Source organism: Myodes glareolus, chromosome 11 (genome assembly GCF_982192425.1).
Source record: "Myodes glareolus chromosome 11, mMyoGla1.1, whole genome shotgun sequence".
In the NCBI taxonomy this organism is placed as follows: Eukaryota; Metazoa; Chordata; class Mammalia; order Rodentia; family Cricetidae; genus Myodes; species Myodes glareolus.
Window position 1 is genome coordinate 53,941,792 of NC_142036.1, and position 19,787 is coordinate 53,961,578.

The 19,787-nt window shown below is 43.6% G+C and overlaps 1 protein-coding gene across 1 annotated transcript in view; it reads left to right on the forward strand.

Moving 5' to 3' along the window:
* Window positions 1–11,504: 11,504 nt before the first annotated feature.
* Window positions 11,505–19,787, forward strand: part of Ccdc175 (coiled-coil domain containing 175) — a 51,729-nt gene continuing 43,446 nt past the window's right edge. The window contains exons 1-3 of the mRNA XM_048415453.3: window positions 11,505–11,677; window positions 14,771–14,856; window positions 16,019–16,130. Of these exons, the coding sequence (XP_048271410.3) occupies window positions 11,518–11,677; window positions 14,771–14,856; window positions 16,019–16,130 (358 nt within the window). The 5' untranslated portion in view covers window positions 11,505–11,517. The remainder of the gene's footprint in view (window positions 11,678–14,770; window positions 14,857–16,018; window positions 16,131–19,787) is intronic.

Below are 19,787 nucleotides of genomic sequence, written 5' to 3' on the forward strand. Positions count from 1 at the left end.
TGGGCGGAACTGGCCATCAGTATCACCTGTTTCATTTCTCCAGTTGGTCTAGAACTCCTTCCCACCTTATCAGGACGATCTAATTAGGAATCCCAATTGGCGGCAGAGGTGGAGAAGGCGCCTGAGGGGAAAGACAGGCTCAGAGAAGTGACTTAAGATTAGGTGGGACTTCCGGCACTCCACATGCTGTCATATACAGGAAACATTAGCGAAGATGATACTGGAGGGGTAGAGATAATGTAGAGAGCCAGCAGACAGGTAAGAAGACGACGGAAAGGAGACCCACCAGGGAACCCAGAGTAAACGAGACAATTCTGTAAACGAGACAATCCTTTGTGCTGGCTGTGAACCATAGAAAACCTTGACTGCCTCTGGAGGAACTAAGTGGATGGGCGTGGCCTGCTTCATGGATCATCCCAACAATAAAGGTGGTGGGATGTGATACAGTTCGTATTTAAATGGGGAGGGCAGAATATTCAGTCACACCCACAGCCCATCCGTGAGCTGTAATGCAGCTGAGAAACACATCATTTGAATAAAGATCACTTGGTCATTTTTATTACTGATGCTCTTCCTTAACCACAGCTAGAGTAAAGCTGGCTATGATTTCTACCCACCCACTGCCAAACGGTGCTCTTCAGAGGAGGGAGCAGGAAGCTCTCTCGGCAGGTTGGGAGAAAGCCCAGCAATGTGTACCTTTGCTTATTCTCTGAACTGTCATAAGAATCTTTTTGGGCACGATACTCAAGAGATCACTTAGAAAGTTCAAGTTTAGATGGCTCAACTGAATTTGATGATGTTTCCTTCCCTCCTCTCCTGGGTGCACCCTTGTCAGGGCTTCTAGTTTACCGTTCTCTTGTTTTTGAAACACATCAAAGGCAAACACGAAGCCTTGGCATGCGGATTCCCCAAAGGACAAATTACCACGGCACGTGAAACCTCCAGAGGGAAGCCACTGTGAGGTAGGCATTTTCTCATGTGGCATTCATCAGATGTCCCAGAAACTCTACAATGAACATTCTGTTCAATGTCTACGCCCAAGTGCCCTAAAGTTACAGGAAAATTTGCCACCAGATAATATCCCCAGGACAAATTTATCTTGTCTGACTTTCTGTTCTTTATAATACAGCTAGTGCTTTTAATGCTTCTCTGGGTAGGAAAGGACAGCCATTGTATGTAAAGGCATGGAACATGTCCCCAACAAAACATGCAGCTCTCCATGATGACAATGTGTACATTCTGGTATATGCACATTATAGTAGGCTATTTAAGCTAGCCTATCTGACTTCCCAGCTTAAGTAGGACCTTTGCCTGACACTAGGAAGAATGTCCCTGAACAAGTATTTCCTCCTTGTCTTTCTTACAGTTTTTCTTGATCAAAATGTCTCTACTTTTTTCTGTTCTCTCTCTCTCTCTCTCTCTCTCTCTCTCTCTCTCTCTCTCTCTCTGGGACATTTTTTAATTTTATTCCTTAATCTATAAATTGGGTGCTCTACAGAGTACATCTAAATTATTATCCAAGCTGCATGCCTCGTTTGTGAGTCAGGAAGGCAATTTTGAGGCTATTGAGATGAAAATTCTTAGGACAGTGTCTTCCAGCCAGGCACTGTGTAGAGTGCACTCTTTATAAACATCTCTAACTAAAATTTCAAAATCTTGCAAGATTCCCGGGCCTATTTTACTTTCATGATATGGGAAAACTGAAGCACAGTGTTTGCACAGCTGGCCAAAGCTAAAGCAAGTCCTCAGAGGGCTGTCCTGATTTGTAGGGTTCCTCCCTCCCCTCCCCTGCAGTCTCTTCAGGTGAGGAACCATGTTTTCTCAGCAAGACTCTGACTGCTGCAGGAGAAACACACTAGCATATATGAACATTCGATGGACATTTATTGGAAGAGCATCAGAGAGTCTAAGGGTTTAACTGCATGTTTTTTTCCAAGCAGTTTTCCCATTTGGACCTTCCCAGCCAAAGAGAGTTGAATGTGAGTGTTATATAACAACCCTGCTGTGAACAGAGACGGGAAAGTGCAAATCCTAAGGAGCTTTATGTAATGGCTTAATTTTATATGCACAGTCCCCCTGGTCTAGAACACACATCCACACAGCAACAGAAAAAGAAACCAGAGCAGGGAGATCATGGTGACGTCATTCATTAATTCTAGATGCCCATTAGCCCACAGAGCAGACAATTCATTCTCATAATCTGAAATCAGTCTAAGAGTTTCAAATGTTCATGAAGTAATAATTTTGGTGTAGCAATTAACTCACAGACTCAAATTTTATCCACAGTTTAAGATGATTCCGAGAAGTCCATTGGGTCTTTAGAATGCCAGCTTTTAACTACCGGCTAAGTGGGTCTTCTTTTTTTTAAACTAATGACTTATGGTGACGTTTTTGGAGACTGGGCTTTCCTCTGTTAGGCCAAGCTGGTCTCAAATTCACAGTCTTCCTGCCTCGGCCTCCCAAGGGCTGATTACAGTTGTGACCCATCGCTTTTCACCTCCATATTTTCTGTGCTACATAGTTTATGTCAACTTGACACAAGCTAAAGTGATCTGAGATCGGGGATCCTCAATTGAGAAAATATCTCCTTAAGATACAGTTGTAGGGCATTTTCTTAGTTATGGATTTATGGGGGGGGGCCCAGCCCATTGTAGGTGTTGCTGGTGGTCCTGGGTTCTATAGGAAAAGCAGACTGAGCAAGCCATGGCCTCTGCATCAGCTCCTGCCTCCAGGTTCCCGCCCCATTTGAGTTCTTGTCCTGAATTCCTTCAGTACTGGACTATGATGCGGAACTATAAGCCTAATAAACCCTTCCTCCCAAATAGTTTTTGGTCATGGAGTTTCATCACAGGCATAGGAACCCTAACCGGGGCATTGGCTTAGATATGAAATTAGTGTGGTAGATCCTGAAGAGATAGCTTCTTTGCATGTGTCTCCCCCTTTCTAATAAAACCAAAACTGCAGCTTTTGAACTCTGTGTCTTTAAAAATTATACATATATGAAATTCTCTATCCTCTCTTCAACAATATGTTAAGCATTGTGATGACTAGTTTAACATCAGCTTGCCACAAATTAGAGTCACCCAACCAGGAAGCCTCCACCATGGAGCTATTTACTGCTGTAAATAATCAGGGAAGGCCTGCTCCAGGTGTGGACAGCACCTTCTGGCTGCAGCCCAAAGAGAAAAGAACAAGGCAGAAGGAAGGTTACACATCCTTTCCTTGTCTGGACTCCCTGTCTCAGCTTATTTAAAAACTGCTGCTACCACTGATGGTGGAGGTGCTGCTGCTGCTGCTGCTGCTGCTGCTGCTGCTGATGATGATGATGAAGAAAATGATGATGATGGTAATGATGGTGGTGGTGGTGGTGGATGATGGCGATGATGATCGTGATGGTGGTGGTGATGGTGGTGATAATGGTGGTGGTGATGATTGTGGTGGTGGTGGTGATGGTGGGAATGATGGTGGTGGTGGTAAAGGTGGTGATGATGGTGATAATGGTTATGGTGGTGGTGGTGAAAGTTATGCTATTGCTGGTGCTTCCCTAGAACCAGCATTTCTGGGTTTCCATCATCGACCGAGGAATGGTGGCTCTCTTGGAAACCTCCAGGTTTTCCGCACCAGATTGGGATTGTGGCAGAACCGAACCTCCTAAACTGAGCAACTATGGGTTTCTCAAAGTCTTCAGTGTGATCCAACTGTTGTTACTATTTCCACATAAACTGATGTAATAAATTTTATACACACATATATGTATATATTCATTTTACTGGTTCTGTCCCTCTAGAGAACCCTAACCAATACGAGCATCTATTCCATGAAGTTTGATCCTGATCACCTGTGTGGAAAAGCCAGGCTAATGACACACACTTGTAAACACAGTGCAGGGGAGACAGGCAAGAGGTTCCCTGAGGATTGCTGGCCAATCAAGTCTAGCTGAACTGCAAGCTCCAGATTCAGTGAGAACCCTGTCTTAAAAAATAAGGACAAAAGCAAATGGGAAGATACCCAGTGTTAACCACTGACCTCTGTACCTATGTGTACACACACAATGAAGGTGAAGAGGAGGCAGTTTAGGTTCAAGGTGAAGGGATGCACCCTAGCCATGATGCAGACCACTCTTTGAAAAGATGTCTGTGCTTGCCTACTTTTCATTGCTAGAATGAAATACCAAGGCTGGAAATTCACGACGACAGAGGTCTGTCTTGCCAATAGTTTTGGAGGCCCGGAGTCCACACAGCACAGCGTCAGTCATGTTGAGGGCAGGTGTTCTTGACGATCACATCATGGCACATGGTCCCTGCTATGGCAGAAGCACAAGAGGGGAACATCTCATCACCAGGAAGGAGGGGAGGACCTGTCTTGCCACCTTGCCAAGGGCCCCTCTTACTAACAGACTCGCCACTTCATTTCCACCACACAGAAGTCAAACCTCTGTTGAGGACATCCCTGGAGGTCAAGCCATATCCAGACCACAGCATGTGGTAAGGAAGGGAAGGTGAGGCACAGATTTAAGCAGAGCAAACAGAGGAAGCCATGGCTGACACTGTGAACAGGGAGCTGACTGAGGAAGAAGGCTCCTGGGGGTGGGAAGGAGTGGGAGCCAGGATTGTTTGTGTTTCCACTCTCCCAAGGGAGCTCCAGAAAGAGTCAATTGCATTCACATATGGAGGTCATCCTGTGTTTCCTGGCATTTGTAAATTTTAAGAAGAGATTTGTGAAGTCAAGTGGGAAGTTTACTTTATTCTTTGCTGAGCCACCTTTGTATGAAAAATCTAATCTGGTACCCATTTTAAGAATAAGAATTAAGAGGAAATAAACAATAAAGAAAATGGAGAATCCTTTATACTTTAAAAATCTGAGTGTTGCAAACGTTTGTGAGGCTGGTAAGAAAGAAACTGTTTAAAATACCATTGTTTACCTCTCTCGGCGAGGATGCCACCTAGCTCATGAGCGACTTTGGAGAGCTCACTGGAGTCCTGGCTGCTTCTGGCCCAGTTTAATTTCTGGTTACTGGGTAAGTGTACCAGAAAAAGTCCTAATCCTTGTAACTGACGCTTTATTCGGCCATGAAAGTGTTACCTCTGCCATTGCTGCAGGCAGGGAGCGGCTTCCACTTTCTCCACGGAGGCAGCCACCCCAGCTCTGACTGCGGCAGGAAACTCACCCTCTTGGCTTGAACTCAAGGAAGGCCCTTCCCAGTGCGTGTATAAGTGAGCCTCACACAGCTCTGGCTGGGAATCCCACTTCCTCTCTCATTAGCCACACACTAATATTAATGTAATTTTCTTTTTCAAAAAAGAATGATAATAAGTACCCCCACAGAGCTGTGAGGCAGCCATGGAAGCAGCTGTTTCGGGAGGAGGTGAAGCACTCTGCAGGCAGGAGCAGCAGGTGTGGCTCCTTTCCCCACCTCAGGGCCATTTTCTCAAGAACAGGAACCAAATCTACGCACGTGTCTACTCGAAGGGCTAATTAGGATATTTCATGTATAGTAAAACCCACTGCTTGTGACCATATGTGTCAAAACTGAACTTTTGGGGAAAGCCCAAGTGCTCAGTTCTCAGTCCCTGGAATTGAGGACGGCTCTAGAGAAGAGGGACCCCAGGGACAGACAGTTGACATTTCCAGGCACCCGCCTTTCATTTCTCCTCTTTCTCATATTTTAATTCTTCCTGACTCCTCTAGGGTTCCCTCTGACCTCCTTCAAGTTCCTGCCCCTGGTCTTTCTTGGCATACAAATGCTCTATGCTGGACATACTGCCGAGTCTTGCAGACACCCAGCAAGTGTCGGAACCCATGAGCCTGGTGTCCTGTGCGGCCAGCCATGCCTGTATCTGATAGCAGAGCAGCCTATTGTCTTCCTGTGCTGAGACTCACTCTCAACCGTGCAGGCCGTCACCAGCACCCAGGAGAAATGGCATGGAAATAAAGCCAGTTTCCCGTTTGTGCTATTGCAGCTGTTGGCTCACATAATAGTCACTGGAGTTTAATAACAAATCAAGGCCCGGTGGAAAGTACAGTAGCATTTGCTTTTCAGAAGGAGCGCTCATTTTCCCCTCATACAGCACAAATGAGAGCTGCTTAAGGTGGGAAATCCTTTGCAAGTGTTTTGTGGTTAGAACATCTTCATTCTGCTTCCTGTCCACAATCCCAGGATACAAATTTCCACTTCACGTGTGAATAAAGAAGACAAAGAGGCAAATTACTTAAAACCATTAGCAATGATGTGGTCAAGAGTTGTCCCAAGTCCATTTGGTTACTGAAAGTAAGCAGTCAAGAGAGAAAACTGAAGGGAGCCTCTGAGCTGAGAGTTGTTATGAACTCTGGCTAACACAGCCTGTCCTTCCCTAGGGGTACCGGGTACCTGGCTTTTCTCCCTTGGCATCCCTCTATCAGGGTACTTCCATCTGTTTGCTTCCCTGCTAACAATCTGGTACCACATAGGGCACATGCTTTTGCTGCCATTTTGCCACAAATAACCACATACCAGAGTCACCGTAACTGGGAACTGACGACAGGCACTTTTTTCTTTAACTTGTTTTAATTAATTAACTTGTTTTAATTTTAACTTGTTTATAATTAAGAAAATCATAGCATTTTCATGCATGTGTATTGCTATACTCCAGTCTAATTTGTGTCTGCCCCCCGGTCACCTGCCCCAACTCTTGTTGACCTTCTTCCTCCCCCAAATAGGTCTTCTTTCTGATTTCACACCTAATCAATCAAGGCACCTTAGAAGCTACTAGAAATTCTGGGAGCAGGAATATTCTATTATAAAAACATCATACAGATCTACCAGCATGAAGTCAACTGGAAGGCTTACATTTGGGAGATACACTAGACACAAACAGCCTTCCTGTTCAGCCTGAGAAACTTTTTTGATTCCTTCTCAGTCCCGAGGGAAACATGAAGCCACAGCTAGCTTGGAGCTGACCTTGAGGTTAAACATGAAGCCACAGCTAGCTTGGAGCTGACCTTGAGATTATATGTGAATTTGGTTGACTTACTAGATAAAAATCTCCCAGCTCCCAGCTTGCCTGAAGCCTCTTGATTCCTGCCATGTCCGCAGAGATGGCAATGTAAAACCTCACTGTTCTAACTTCTCTTCTGGGTAGCCTTGTTATTCTGTTCTGGACGCCAAGACAAGGAACTATGTGAAATGCTGGGGAGATTTCCTTCCTTCATAAAAGAAAATAACAGACTTTCACATGGGAGACTTTTCTACTTTCCCTGCTTTGTACAGTTGTAGAACATCTGGGGCTGTAGCAACCATAGATGGTCATGAAGGGGTAGGCCTAAAGATGAGACAGCATGCCGCGGGTGGTAGGACAGAAAGATAACAACACTGTGTAAATTAAACCCTGATTGGGCATAGGACAGGGTGCTAAACTTGCAGGGTTGGAGTGAGGGTGGCAGAGACTCAGTTTGCCCCATGTGCATGAACGAGCACGTGCGTGCGTGTGCGTGCGTGCGTGCGTGTGTGTGTGTGTTTGTGTGTGAAGTATGTGGAATTCAAAGAACAACTTTGGGTGCCAATCCTCAAGAGCCATTACCTTATTTTGGGACCTGGGGCATGCTGGTTGGGCTCAGCAAGCTCTCTCTTTCTCTGCTGCACCACCATGACGGGCTTTATACCTGGGTTCTAGGAGTTGAACACAAATCTTTACACTTTTGCCACAAGTAATCTGCTACCTGAGCTATGTCCCCAGACCCTTGTTCAGTAGTTTTTTAATTTAAGGTTCTAACTCTAATTTAACAAACATTTATTATAGGATTATAGAAAGATCCTTGAGGGTTTTTTTTTCTGCTAAACCACCTCTTAAATTGCTCAGAAGTATCAACTTAACATATTACATAAAGATCAATAATTAAGGATACACTTGAATTGGTTTGAACATATTGACAGAAAGTAAGCTAAAAATGGAATTTTCATGGAAAAAAAAAGTATTTCTTTGCTTTACAACTTCAGAAACCCCAAATGGTCCTTTTCCCTATCACGTCGTCCATAGCTCCATGCACCTTGCTCACTGGATTCTAGCATATGAGGAGACAGGTATTGAGGATCTGAAATGTTTCATGGTTTGAAATCTTGGTCTTCAGCCTATGATGCTACTGGGAGATGGTGGAACCCTTAACAGGTAGAGTTCAGCAAAGGAAGTTAGGTCACTAAGGTGGACCCTTGAAAGGGGTCCTGGTACCACCCTCTGGCTCTCCGTCTTACTGCAGACTACGTGTCAACAGTCAATCAACCCTGGACCCGAATCCAGGAGTGAAATCAACCCTTCTTCCTTTTAAATCAGCAGTCTAAAGTATAGTGTCTCTGCATCATCTCGGGTGCTTAGAACTGGTTTACAAGACCATGGTGAGACAGGCACAGTATCAGCAAGAAATACTGACATACAGAGTTTCGAGTTTTATCCAGGGATAAGTGATGTGCAGTAAGCTACAGTGAGCCAAGGCTCCAGTGAGGTCAGTTCTACCATAAACACTGAAACGATCATTACAATGGAAACAGTGAACATGCCCGCCTCACTCAAACGTTTCTGTAGGTATGTGCATGCAAATTGACAGCCATTCTTTCTAATATTTACAGTATTGATTAACCATATAATTTTTGGCATTTCGTAAGTGTTAATAATAGTTTGGATAGTCTTTCCAACAATCCTATGAATTAAGAGCTATTATTGCTTCCACTCCTTTTGAGCCATGAGTGACATGAGTAGAGACCACCAGTCCGAAGAAACACTCCCTGCTGTAGGTGGTAGAGCTCATTTACATTCCTCAGACAGGAGCCACGCCCTAAACACTTAATGGCTCACTTCCTAGGTTGTCCCACTGCATGGATGTCCCAAAGGTTGCTTGAAAATGGTCCCGGTGTGCATAATTTTGAACTATATATAATTTTTATTGCTTAAAATAGAGCTTTATACCTATATTATCATGTATGCATAATTATGTGTGAAAATGTCACAGTTTGTATACTAGCTAAAAATTTTTAAGAAGATAAAATGGCAACTAGCAAGCTCATGGTAGGTCCTTGAACACAGTTGTGGTTGGTTTCTTTAAGAACCATTATTTGGACTAAAGAGATGGCTCAGTTGATATAATGCTTGCTACACAAGCACAAAGCCCCAAGTTTATGTCCCAGTGATCACATAAAAGTTTGACATAGCAATATTTCCCTTAAATCCCAGAACTGGGAAAGCAGGGAGACAGAAGGTTCCCTGTGGCTTGCTGACTAGCTAGTTTAGCCAAATGGGCTACTTCCATTTTCAGTGAGGGACCCTGCCTCAAAATGTAAATGGAGGAGCTGCTGAGGAAAACACCCAACACTGACCCCTGAAAACTATACAAATGATTGAACACTTGCACGCACACGCACACACACATACGTACACATGCACACACAGAGAACCATTCTATGATATCTTATGTGTTATATGCTGACTCCTCATACAATGTTCTAAGTTGTTCTCCCGTTAAGGCATAGAAATTCACATTCTTAGTACCACACTTTAAATTATTATTCTTTTGAACCTCAATTATACAATGTAAAAATGAGTGTCCTATTTTTATTTGAATGGTGGTGCAGGTAAAAATTTTTTGTTGTGTTTCTGGGACACATGTTTCATGTCGTTTGTCCATATTTCTAGTTCGAAATTTGAAAGTTTCTTTAAAGTGGTGGCGTTAATTTCATAAAAAAGACCCATGAGCAAAGGAAGATGTTGGACATCTTTCATGAAGCATGTTCAGAGAGAATAAAATATTACCAATAACAGAAAGAGATTTTGAAAAACTAGAAAACCTATAATAACACTGATGGGTAGGGAGGATGCTGATAATCCCTTGGAAATAAGCCTTCATGTGTAGACAATGAAGAACAGTGATAGAAAGGGGTGATGAGAAGGAAGACTATACAGATCGGATTATAATGCTCGAATGTGCATGTTTCCAGAGAGGAAGCTCTCAGAGGAGATGTGCCACAAGGATAATATAAGACAAGGGGAAAATGTCAGAAAACCACCATGACCCCTATATGGTAGTCACATGCCCACTACCAGGACCCTCTGTGATAGTCATACATCTACCACCGGGACCCTTTCTGATACTCACACATCCACCACCAGGACCCTGTGTGGTACTCACACGCCCACCACCAGGACCCTGTGTGGTAGACACACACCCACCACCAGGACCCTGTGTGGTACTCACATGCCCACCACCAGGACCCCGTGTGGTACTCACACGCCCACTACCAGGACCCCGTGTGGTACTCACACGCCCACTACCAGGACCCCGTGTGGTACTCACACGCTCACCACCAGGACCCTGTGGAGTACTCAGGTCCCATATTTTTTACTGAGCATCTGAAAACTTCTGGAGTTCTGGATTATCCCCTTCAAGCTCTCAGGTTCCAAACCTGCTGACCTGAGGTCCTTCAAGCCTGGAAACACTCTCCCTCTAAACAAACAGAATGACTTTCCACCTCCTAATCTCTGCCTAGAGTCTCCTATTGGTTGAACTTACCCGGAAAGCCAAGATCACAAGGGAGTTTGGGAAACTGGCCTTCTTGTATCCATCAAAGAGGGGATCACACAGAAGCAAGAACTCATCTGACTATAATTAGACTAAATCTAGTAAAAAGAAAGGACCCAAGACAGTGCCCAGAGTCAGGAAAAGACTCTCCTGGATGAAGAATATCTAGATTCTGGAACTGAATCGGCTGAGGCCTCCTCTAGATGTGGTAGCAGATGGCAGAAGGCAGACTCAAGGTTCTCCCCTGGAAAGTGGGTCCAGATACCCTCCCCAAAGGATAACAATGGTTAAATAGGTCACTGGAGGGAACGTATTCAGAACAGGATCCAAAACATAAGCCCCACATAGTTGTCAGTTAATGATATTACAATCAGTACGACTTCAGTTCCAACAGCTACAAAGAAGCCTTAGGAACGGAGTTTAAACCATCTTGCTTGTCTCTAGACAGGCAGAGGTGACCATCACACTCAACACCGCGCCCTGACAGTTCACGGGTCCCTGTCATCAAATAGTTCACATAAGAATAAAAAGAACTATTATTCAAGGCAAAATATGTTCAGAAACTGTCCTGGGAGGGTAAAAACCTAGGGCGGTACTCAATGGGCCCGGTGTTGTCTTCCTGTGGCCTTGGAAATTCACTTAATCACCCATGCCTCAGTTTCCTCCTCCGAATAAAAAGACTGCCACATGAAGTCACCGAGTAGATGAAGAGAGCTATTATATGGCGAGGCCCGAGGCGTTCACACGTGACTCTTGCTGTTCCCAGATGCAGTGTGTAAGGAAGGTATCAGAAATGGAACACGACCAAAAGCTGAAGAATCAGTCATTTAACCAGAATCACTTAGGCTTTGGCAATAGAGAACCAAAGGAGATTCCTACCACCCGTGGGGGCCACAAGGGGGCGCCGGGAGACGTTAGCGTCATCGTTGCCCCTGGCAACCGTGTTCCTCTGACTTCGCCAGCGCTAAACCCAGCAAGATGGCCCTACGCTCCTGGACCCCCGACAGGGGGTTTGTCAGCGAGAAAGTGAAGCAGTCGGCTTCGGTCTCCACCAGCCTCTCCCTGGAGCTATGCAGCTTCCCCGCCTCTCTGGGCTCCTCCGTAGCGACCGCCGCGTTAGAGCAGCTCTTAGTTGTGGGTGAGAAGTTCTAGACACCAGGAGTCACGTCCTCCTTGGAGATGGTGGTCTGCTCGGCGCTTGACAGTAGCCTGGGCAGGCGTTCTTCTCCTGAAACTGCAACCGTTTCTCTTAGTGGGGGAGATGAGAGACAAGGAGGGATTAAGTGTTCAGCTCGCCTGCTCAAGCGTTGTAGGGTGAAGGATCAATATAACCATTGGGTGTCCTAGGCCATCGACCTGGACCAGAGTATCTGCTTTCCCCTTCAGCTGGCTCCTCTCTCCTTTCTTTCATGCGTTTTTTTTTTTTCTCCCGCCACCCTTTACCGTGGAAAACTGGAGACTTTAAAAGACACGTAGAAGAAGGAATGCTTAAGGGGCACCTGTTGTATTAGGCAAAGAAAATTAGATAAAAGACAGTGTTTGGGAGACTTGGATCAAAAATGATCTTGTATGTGTGTGACAGGCTAACACACGTAGTATGCTTTGGCTCTGAACTGTCTTCCACGGGATCATAATACGAATACTTGTTTCCTGGCTAGTGGGGCTGTTTGTAGGAGGCTGGAAAAGCTTTAGAGGGCAGGGTTCAGCAGAGAGAAGTCTGTCACTGAGCAGGATGGGAGTGGACTTTGTTTTTTTGTCTTTGTTTTTTTGAGACCAGGTTTCTCTGTAGCTTAGGAGCCTGTCCTGGAACTAGCTCCCGTAAGACCGGGCTGGCCCCAAACTCACAGAGATCCGCCTGCCTCTGCCTCCCAAGTGCTGGGATTAAAGGCATGCCGCCACCACCACCGGGATGGGAATGTACTTTAAAGGTCTTAATGAGTCCCAGGTTGCTGCTTGCCCTCTGCTTCCAGGGAACAGCTTTCCTGCACTCTGGCTGAGGTGATCTGCAGTGCCTTCGCCACCATGATGGACTGGAGTCCTCTAAACCCTGAGCGAAAATAAAAACTGCTTCCCTAAGCTGTTTCCGTTAGGTATTATGACCACAGCCATTCAAAAGCAACTAATAAAATGCTTATCCAGTTAGAATTCTCAATATTTTAGTCCCCAAAAGGCATTTCTAGTTGGGAGCAAAAGCCTAAAAGCAAACCATCCAATTGTTTGACTATTGCCATTGTACTGCTTCAGAACAAGCATTTTTGTGATGGCTTGCAGTTTAAGTGATTTCCCTTTCACCTTCTTAGAGGACTGAGTTTAATTTCCCATTTCTCCATAGAGAAGCAGAGGTAAATATTCCCACAAAAAAAAATGCTAATAATCAATGACACAGATTACCCCCGTGTAGCCAAAGGTCATTGTTAGAACTTGGACCTTGAGTTCTCGTCATGCTTATCTCCAGATCAGTGTGTCCGTTCACCCCTATTAATCATGCACAAATACTTTTCATATGCTAGTAATGTCTGGAGACTCGAGAAATTTTCTATTAGAATATCTTATTTTTCCTTGATAATTGTGTACTTCATACATAGTATCTTGAGCATAGCCATCCCTCCTTCCTCTCTCCCACTCCTCCCAACACCAAACTTCCTCTCTCCCTCTTTGTTACTTCTCCTCCTCCCACTGAGCTTAACTAGAGTTTACAGGTAGAAAATACTGGCTGACCTCACTGGCTCCACCTTGTACAGATCTTGTATAGGTGATGATCATAGCTGAAGTGAGCTTGGAGGTGCAGTGGCCATGTCTAAAAGACAGCCTGTCACAGCATCCCAGGATCTTTTTCTTAGGAAGAAACTTTGTTAACGCTTCTTATACCTGGGTGTGAGAAATCCCAGCACTTGTGAGGGTGAAGACAAGAAGATCAGAAAGTCAGGGTCATCCTTGGCTACATAGCAAGTTGGAGGCCAGCCTGAGCAACAACTAAAATTTTCTATAAATAAACTTTATCTAAAGTAATATAAGTATTTCTTGCTCTGAGTTTAGTTAGAAAGTGTATAAAAATCTCCAGATTATTCAAAAGCAATAGCAGGTGTGTGGTCACTTACTCCATAAAGACCAAAGGAAGGCCTGTAGTGCACTCTTGCCTTTTTAACATGTCTGATTATACCGAGCATAGTTCTGCAAGAGAGTACAGCTTCCCTGGAACTGAGAGAAGATGCTACAGTTCACCGATGAAAATGGCTACTGGTGATCTTTTCCTAGAGCTCCCTATTTGCCGAGGCTGTGGGAAAGGAGAGCTCTTTGAGTACACCAGTGAACAAAGGGGGATGGAAACACTGTCACACCTCCACATTGACAAAAATGGTACCTCATTCTGCATTTTGTAGTTTTCTACAGAAGTACATTGTAACATGAGGGCGTGCTTGTTGGGGTTTATGTCCTGCCCAGTTCCCACAGCTGGTAAGCCCCAAAGAAAATCACACAGAGAGTCTACATTAGATATAAACTGACTGACCCATTAGCTCAGGCTTTGTATTATCTCTTATAACTTATATTAACCCATTATTATTATCTGTGTTAGTCACATGGCTCAATACTTTTTTCAGTGGGGCAGGTCACATCCTGCTTCTTTGGTGATCTGGGCAGGAATAGGGAGGGAGCTTCCTGCTTCCCAGAATACTCCTATTCTCCTTGTTCAACTTCTACTTCCTGTCTTGTTGTCCCACCTACACATCCTGCCTGGCTAATGGCCAATCAGTGTTTATTTAAAACATAATTGACAGAATATAGAATTGTCCTACACCAGTACATGACATGAGGGATTCCTTAACTAAAGTGATGTGGTGTGTGCTTCTGGCACAACATAATTTTAGGGTGTGTGTGTGTGTGTGTGTGTGTGTGTAGATATGAATTACCCTTTAAACCTACATCACAGACATCTGAACTTTTTCTCATTTGTAAATGCTTATTGATATTTCATCTGTTTGAAATCTCTTCCTGTCATAAGATATATCTACAAAGATGAATTTAGTGAGAGATTTTCCTTAAAGATATTAAAACATATATCTAAGTTAAGATACTATGCAATAGGAAACATATTCAAAGGAAATTCATAATGTTCAATAGACATTCAAATAATGTAAGGTTCAGCATTTGAACCAGATCATAAAGGTGGAAACAAGCAGGATTGGAACAAATCCCTTAAGATACCTTAATATTCTAATCTTTTGTTTTCCAGAAAAATCTCTGCAAGGTGACTATTTCACTTGCAATGAAGAAGTTAAAACCTTCCTTAAGGACATTGTTGCTGCTGTTAAAAAACTGGTACCGTATTATCTTTAAGATATTTTTCAGACTTTCACGTATACTTTCATTAACCCTTAATTTATGCATGACTCTACTCAAGGTGCCTAAATATGTAAACAGAGAAAATATTTAAATATTAAAAATTAATGTTTAAATAGTATTAATTATTAAATATGGGTTAAACATTTTTTTCTTCAGTTTACCAACAAATCTCAGTATTAACTGCTGCTCAACTTTTCATGCAGAAAACTGAGTTATGAGGCCTGTGCCAAAGATGAAGACAGCCCAATTAGGAAAAGCCACATGAGCATTATTGAGAAAGCTCAGTTAATGGGTGGACTATGTGGGCAAAAACTTGAACATAATATGTAAGCAATGCTTACAACCACCCACGTGATAGAGTATGCAATTATGCAATCTGATTTTCAGTTGGTAAATACAACAGAAGTTTCTCAGGTTACAAAATAGCTACGTCTTTATCTACGTAAAAGATGATCTTTGAGGGTTTCTTCTCCTTTAAATACGTTTGTACCTAAAGCAAGCAAATGAATCATCATTCTTAAGACTGTTTAGATTTATAGATATGAAAAAGCCTGGGGGCTGGAGATATGCTCAGCAGTTAAGAGCACATGCTGCTCTTGCAGAGGACCCAGGGTTGGTTCCCAGCACCCACATCGTGGTACATGACTCCAGTCCCAGGATCCAGGGCTCTTCTTTGACCTCTGTTGGTACCATATGTATACACGGTATACATTACACATGGTGTACACATGTACACGGATACATATATTTTAAAGGAGAAAAGCATTGTTCACTTTATTCCCACATGGGTATTTATAGGGAAATTTGATTTTTAGTGAGTGGCCTTAGTTTTGCCCTTCTTGTTAGACTCTTTCCATTTAAATGAATTGAAGTTGGATATAGGAAACAGGTACCCAGAAGGAAAATGTTCTGAGTAAAAGAAAACCAACAGAAACTAAAAGATAAATCAGCAGTAGCAGATTAAAATCTGATTGTAAGTCATCATCTTTCCCTGCCGTCTGCCACTTAAAAACAGCAGCAGGAGAGGTGTGGAGGAAATGGCCTTTTCACCCCCCAAACAGACAGACCCATTCTTAGGAAATAAACATTATTTTGATGCATTACCTTTTTAACAATGCAGTCTAATTTTTTTTTTCAGGAAGAAATGAGAAAAAAGACAGTTGAGCTTCTGGAAATTGAAAGTATGGAGCTGAGCAGACTCTATTTTCTGCTGGAGACTGTGCCCGACAGCATCAACAGGGAGCTGGAAGGTACTTCCGGCCGTCAGTGTCAATCACAGGAAAAGAGAGAACCCCAAGGGCTTTGGAAAAAAAGGGTTTAAAAGTTGTGCTTATATAAGCACCCATAGAAAGATTACCTGGTGTGGATATATTGATCGGCAGCAAGTCCTCATTTTATTTTTAAGTGGCATAATATTCTCTATAGAAGTTTAATTTACATAATTTTGCTGATAAATTGACTAAGAGATGGCTCAGTCCATTTCTGGTAGATAGTTACCCACACAAGTTAGGCACCGTGGGTGTCCTCACGTTTTGTTTATATGGCGCTGGTGACTCTAGGTACTTGATGTAAGTAGTCTTGTTGTGATTGGCTTACTTCACTTAATGGATGTCTTCCAAGTTTATTCATATGGGAGCATGTGTGGGATGTCCTTCCTTTTTAGGTTGAACCACATTCCCTGGTACGTACCCACCAGGCTTTGCTTATGTTTTGTGAGCTTCTTTTGACTTTTGGCTGTTGTGAATAATGATGTTTATGAACTGTGTCCAACTGCACAGGTGAGCTCCGCGTTGAACTCTCTTAAGAAATGGAATCAGGGGATTGCATGATAACTCCACATGCAGCTAGTACAAGCCAACCATCATGTGTAGTCACCAGCAATGCACAAGGCTTCATTTCCTCCACATCCTTCCCAACACTTGTTCTTTGATGCTTTTGTTTGTTTTAATGAGACCTATTCTACCCCGCATTAATTAGACTCTCGTGGTTTTAATTGAATTTTTCCTGATTGGTGCCTTTGAGTGTCTTCTCCTGTGCTTGTTGGTCGCCCAGGCCCTTTGTCCTTATAGTGGTTATAATAGTTGTCATTGTTGGGTTGTGGAGTTTTTATTACTCTCAATGTTAACCTCTTACTAGAAATATCATTTGCAAATACCTGCTCCTACTCCAGAGCTTGCCTTTACCCTCCGTTGATGGTGAGCGTTGATATAAGCTTATAATCTGATGGTGTAACTTGTCTATTTTTTTCTTTGGTTGGCTATGATTTGGATGTTGTATCAAAGAAATCACTCCCAAATCTGATGACATAAAGATTTTAACCAAGCCTGAAAAGATGGTTCAGTAGTTAAGATCACTTTCTGCTCTTGCAGAGGACCTGGATTCAATTCCTAGCTCCCACATGGCAGCTCACAACCGTCCACAGCTTCAGTTCCAGAGGCTCCGGAGCCCTCTTCTGGCCTCCATGGGCACCAGGCACTTACAAAGGTCACAGAAATTCACACAGGCTTACCCACATACACATAAATTTAAAAAACAAAATGCGTTTTAAAAATTGACCTTAACCCATCTTTTCCTCTGAGAGAATCTCTTAAATGATTTGATTCGGATTTCATGGCACTGGAGATCAAACCCATGGTCTCCCACGCACACTTGAGGAGCATCCCATTGCCAAGCTGTATTTCCAGTCCCTAAGAAATTTAAACTATTGGCTCTTACATTTATCTCTTGGAATCATTTAGCTAAATTTGTGGTGTCAGGCCAGGACCCAACTTTATTTTTCCAGCTGCAAGAAAAATCAGTCAAGACTCATGACTGAGTTCCTCTCTAATAATCACCTTGGGCAAAGAGAACATCCCTCCCCCACATGTGACACCCCCTCCCTGTGCCAGAGTTCATTCAGGTACCAGCCAGTGTGGCTCTCCTATGTCAGCATAGACCAACTCAACTGTCTTCACAGTTTGACTTCCCCTCTGCAGCCTTGCCACCTTCACCCCACCAGAGATATTCCTAAAAATATTACACATTTTCTACACACAAACCTTAGAATCTGTTTTCCAAGGAGCCCACCTTGAAATATCAATTCAAATAAGAAAATATTTGTTTGTATTTTGTTTTTAACTTTGACTATATTTGTTAGTTTGAAAACAGGGCTTCATTCTTCTCAGGCTCTACTTTCCCCGGGGCTGAGATTATAGGCATGGGACATCCTACCTGGCGTGAAACATCTATTTTAAAGATAGATGTGGCAATTACCCACTTACCGACTCTCAGCTCTCAATCCGTATTTTAATGTCTGATTGACAATAAGGGAGCTGAACCTTATAGGTCTTTATCATTAAAACAGTGAGAGCAGGAACTCAAGCAGGGCAGGAACCTGGGGACAGGAGCTGATTCAGAGACCATGGAGGGCTGTTGCTTACTGGTTTGCCCATCATGACTTGCTCAGCCTGTTTTCTCATAGAATCCAGAACCACCAGCCCAGAGATGTCACCACCCACAATGAGCTGGGCCCTCTGCTTCAATCACTAATTAGAAAATGTCCCACATTTGGATCTTATGGAGTCATTTTCTCACTCGAGGTTCCCTTCTTTCGGATAACTCTAGTTTGTGTTCAGTTGAAAAAAAAAAACAAAAAACTAGCCAACACCCCCACCCCCACCCCCCGCCCATCCCTTGCTAACAGACTGCTTCTCAGCTTTGGCAGCAGAGGACACTGGGAAGTGTGAGAGAGAAGGAAGAGGTTTTGTGTTTAGGTTCCAGTGTTCAGCTTGGCAGACCCCTCCACTGCATGTGATAGCGGCAAGCTTCAGCCCTACAGGGACCCACAGCCTTCAATGCCGAATCCCCATCACCCAGAAAGAACCCTTTTGAGCAGCTTCATGGTAGTGCCAAAAAGAGACACATTTTGGTGGAGGGCTTCTCTTGACTTCCTTGAGCAACTATGCTCTGTCTATGTGAAGTCCTCTAGAGAGGTTTCCGGAAAGTTCCATGCATCTCTTTGCCGTCCCACAGAGCACAGCTTTTTCTAGTAATGGCTGCCTCTCAAGGCTGAAGCTGCCACTTCCCGGCTTCCCATACTTTCACCTTTGGTTGTAGCTAGTAGCACTTTTATTCATTTATGTATTTATTTGTCCAAAGTCAAGCACCGCTGCCCAGCTAGTTTGTAGCACTCTTAAAGAAACTTTTGCTGTTGGATTTCTGTGAGAGTTCTAACCTCCAACTGTGTCCTAACTGGTACTGTAGGTTACATAACCAAGCAATATGCCTAGCGTTGCATCAGCCGAGAAGGAAGGCACAATGACTCATGCACGCAGGGAAAAAAAAAAAAAAGAAACAGACTAATCAGAATCTCCATCCGAGGGAGAGCTAGAAAAATGTTTCTGATTTACTTTCTTTGTTGTTTTTCCTTATTTTCCAGATCGGGTTACGTTTCTATAAGCAGAAAAAAATATATGTCAGTAGGAAAGCTACACATCACGTCAGCCTGTAAGGTCCTTGATGCAGACTGTATGCGTAACTGAGAACATTTAATTGGCTTTCTGTCAGTATCAGAAGCACCAAGGGCAGATGGGTTAGAACGGTCAGAATCTCCAGGCACCTCCCGGACACATTGTTTGGCAGCAGAGCCTGCTCATGAATAGGATTCCCTAGTGAGAAAGATGTGTATCTGAGCCACTAAGTTGGAGACAGTTTGTTACCACAGTTTAATTAGTGACCTAGAAAAAGGATAGACTGGGGGCAGTAGCCTGAGTCTCTAATCAGCTAGTTGCTGGGGAAGTTGTCCTGTAGAAGTGTGTTGACCCTTGGTCAACATGCTGGATAACCCTCTAAGCGGTGGTTCTCAACCTTTCTGATGCTGTGACCCTTTAATACAGCTCCTCAGGTTGTGGTGAGCCCCGAACCATAAA